At 37.7% G+C, this 1712-nt stretch overlaps 1 protein-coding gene across 1 annotated transcript; it reads right to left on the bottom strand.

Annotated features, from left to right (window-relative positions):
* Positions 1 to 622: 622 nt before the first annotated feature.
* LOC101647192 (60S ribosomal protein L36a-like) lies at positions 623 to 922 on the bottom strand. Its single transcript, XM_013008565.1, has one exon. It carries the CDS (start codon positions 920 to 922, stop codon positions 623 to 625), a length of 300 nt encoding a protein of 99 aa, XP_012864019.1.
* Positions 923 to 1712: the final 790 nt, after the last annotated feature.

Below are 1712 nucleotides of genomic sequence, written 5' to 3'. Positions count from 1 at the left end.
ATTTCTTCTTATATATCTAATTATCTTTATAAATAAATATATTAAATTATCAGCAATTTGGTTTTATCTCTCTAGAGAACCCTGTCTAACACACAAGGGTTCATGGGGGGTGGAGCGGGGAGGGAGGGAAAAGAATGAGGAGGCTGAGACCAAGGGCTCAAGTAGAAAGCAAATGTTTTCAGAATGATGATGGCAACAAATATGCAAATATACTTGACACAATGGATGGATGGATGGATGATGGATTGTGATAAGAGTTGTAAGAGCCTCCAATAAAATAATTTTTAAAAATTGGCCATCCCAAAAAATGCAGTTTGAGTGAAACTGCATTTACCAAAAAATCCCATTGGAGCTGGGCCTGGGGTTCCTTTGTTATTTTAATGAGGCAGGATTATTGTATTGTGTATCTTGAGTCAATCTCTTGAGATATAAAAGAAAGTAAACAAGCAAGTGAGGTAGCAGAGATGGGGGAAGATAGGCTAAGATACAAGAAGATTATTCAGGAGCAGAAGGTCAAGTTTCCTTCAAAGCAGAGCTGAATTTGGATGTCTAGCCTCCTAAACTAAATTTGAAAATATATTTGTTTAGTAAAGCCACCAACAAAACAAGGCTTAGCACTGGGTCACTTGGCCCTTTTTCTCTTCTCACCTCCCAGTTCAGGATGCTTGCATCTTTTAATGGCCAGCATCCTCTTGGACCTACAATTAGGCTCAACACATTCAAGCCTCAGCATGATCTTTGTGGGTTTAGCCTTCTTCCTGAAAATTGGCTTTGTCTGCCCACCGTAGCCACTCTGCTTCCCACCATAGCGCCTCTTTCCTTGTGTGTACAGGGAATCCTTGACCTTCTTATACTGGGTCACTTTGTGACGTTGATGCTTGCCGCAACAGAAAGTTCTTTGGGCTTGGGATACATTGGCCATCTTTGCAGAGATATGGTCTACGCAGTGGAAACGGGAACTGAGAGTCTGTGATCCTCGCCTCACTCTACTTGTGCCTAACCCGACAGTCATTTTGTTTTAATTGATAGTAAATTAAATATTCTATTGCATGGAAGTACCAGGGTTTGTCTATTCCTTTATAATAGGTATCTTTGTTGTTTCCTTGTTTTTGATATTTGGTAAAATGCAACAATAAACATAGGTGTGCACATGTCTCTTTGTGCTGTATTCTTTATTTCTTTAGGAAATACATATATTTTTTTTTCTTCTTCCTAGTGAATGTTAACATTTCTTCATATGATTGATGGACACCTGGATGCTGTCTTTAATGAATTTTATATTTTTTTCTTGTGCTTATTTTTTAATTGTGTTATTTGTATTTTTCTTGTTAAATATTGTAGTTGCCACAGATTTTGGAGATTTGCCCTTAATCAGATGTATTATTACTGAATGGTTTTCTCAGTCTGTGCCCTCTTTGTAAATTCTTTGATGAAGTCTTTCGATGTGCATAAATGTTGTATTTTGAGTAGGTCCCAGTTCTTTATATTTCTTCTGTACTGCGGATATTCCATTATGTTCACAGTGTGGTTGGGTCTTGTGTTAGTGCCCTTTAGTTTGTCTCTAATTTTTCGTTAACCTTTGGGTTTCAGGGTTTCTGTTTAGGTCTCTGATTTATGGTGAGTTCATTTTTGTACACGGTGTGCAGTATGGGTCCTCTTCATTAAAAAAATTTTTTTGCAGGTGAAGATCCAACTTAACTTGGATCTCTGAG

This window comes from Echinops telfairi, unplaced genomic scaffold, assembly GCF_000313985.2.
Source record: "Echinops telfairi isolate 266 unplaced genomic scaffold, ASM31398v2 ScPeMD7_7472;HRSCAF=8510, whole genome shotgun sequence".
NCBI classification, from domain to species: Eukaryota; Metazoa; Chordata; class Mammalia; order Afrosoricida; family Tenrecidae; genus Echinops; species Echinops telfairi.
This window is presented reverse-complemented; position numbering and strand designations above follow the sequence as displayed.

What these genes read in the sequence shown, in the direction of transcription:
- LOC101647192 (XM_013008565.1), bottom strand. Translation starts at nt 922, where the DNA reads ATGGCCAATGTATCCCAAGCCCAAAGAACTTTCTGTTGCGGCAAGCAT.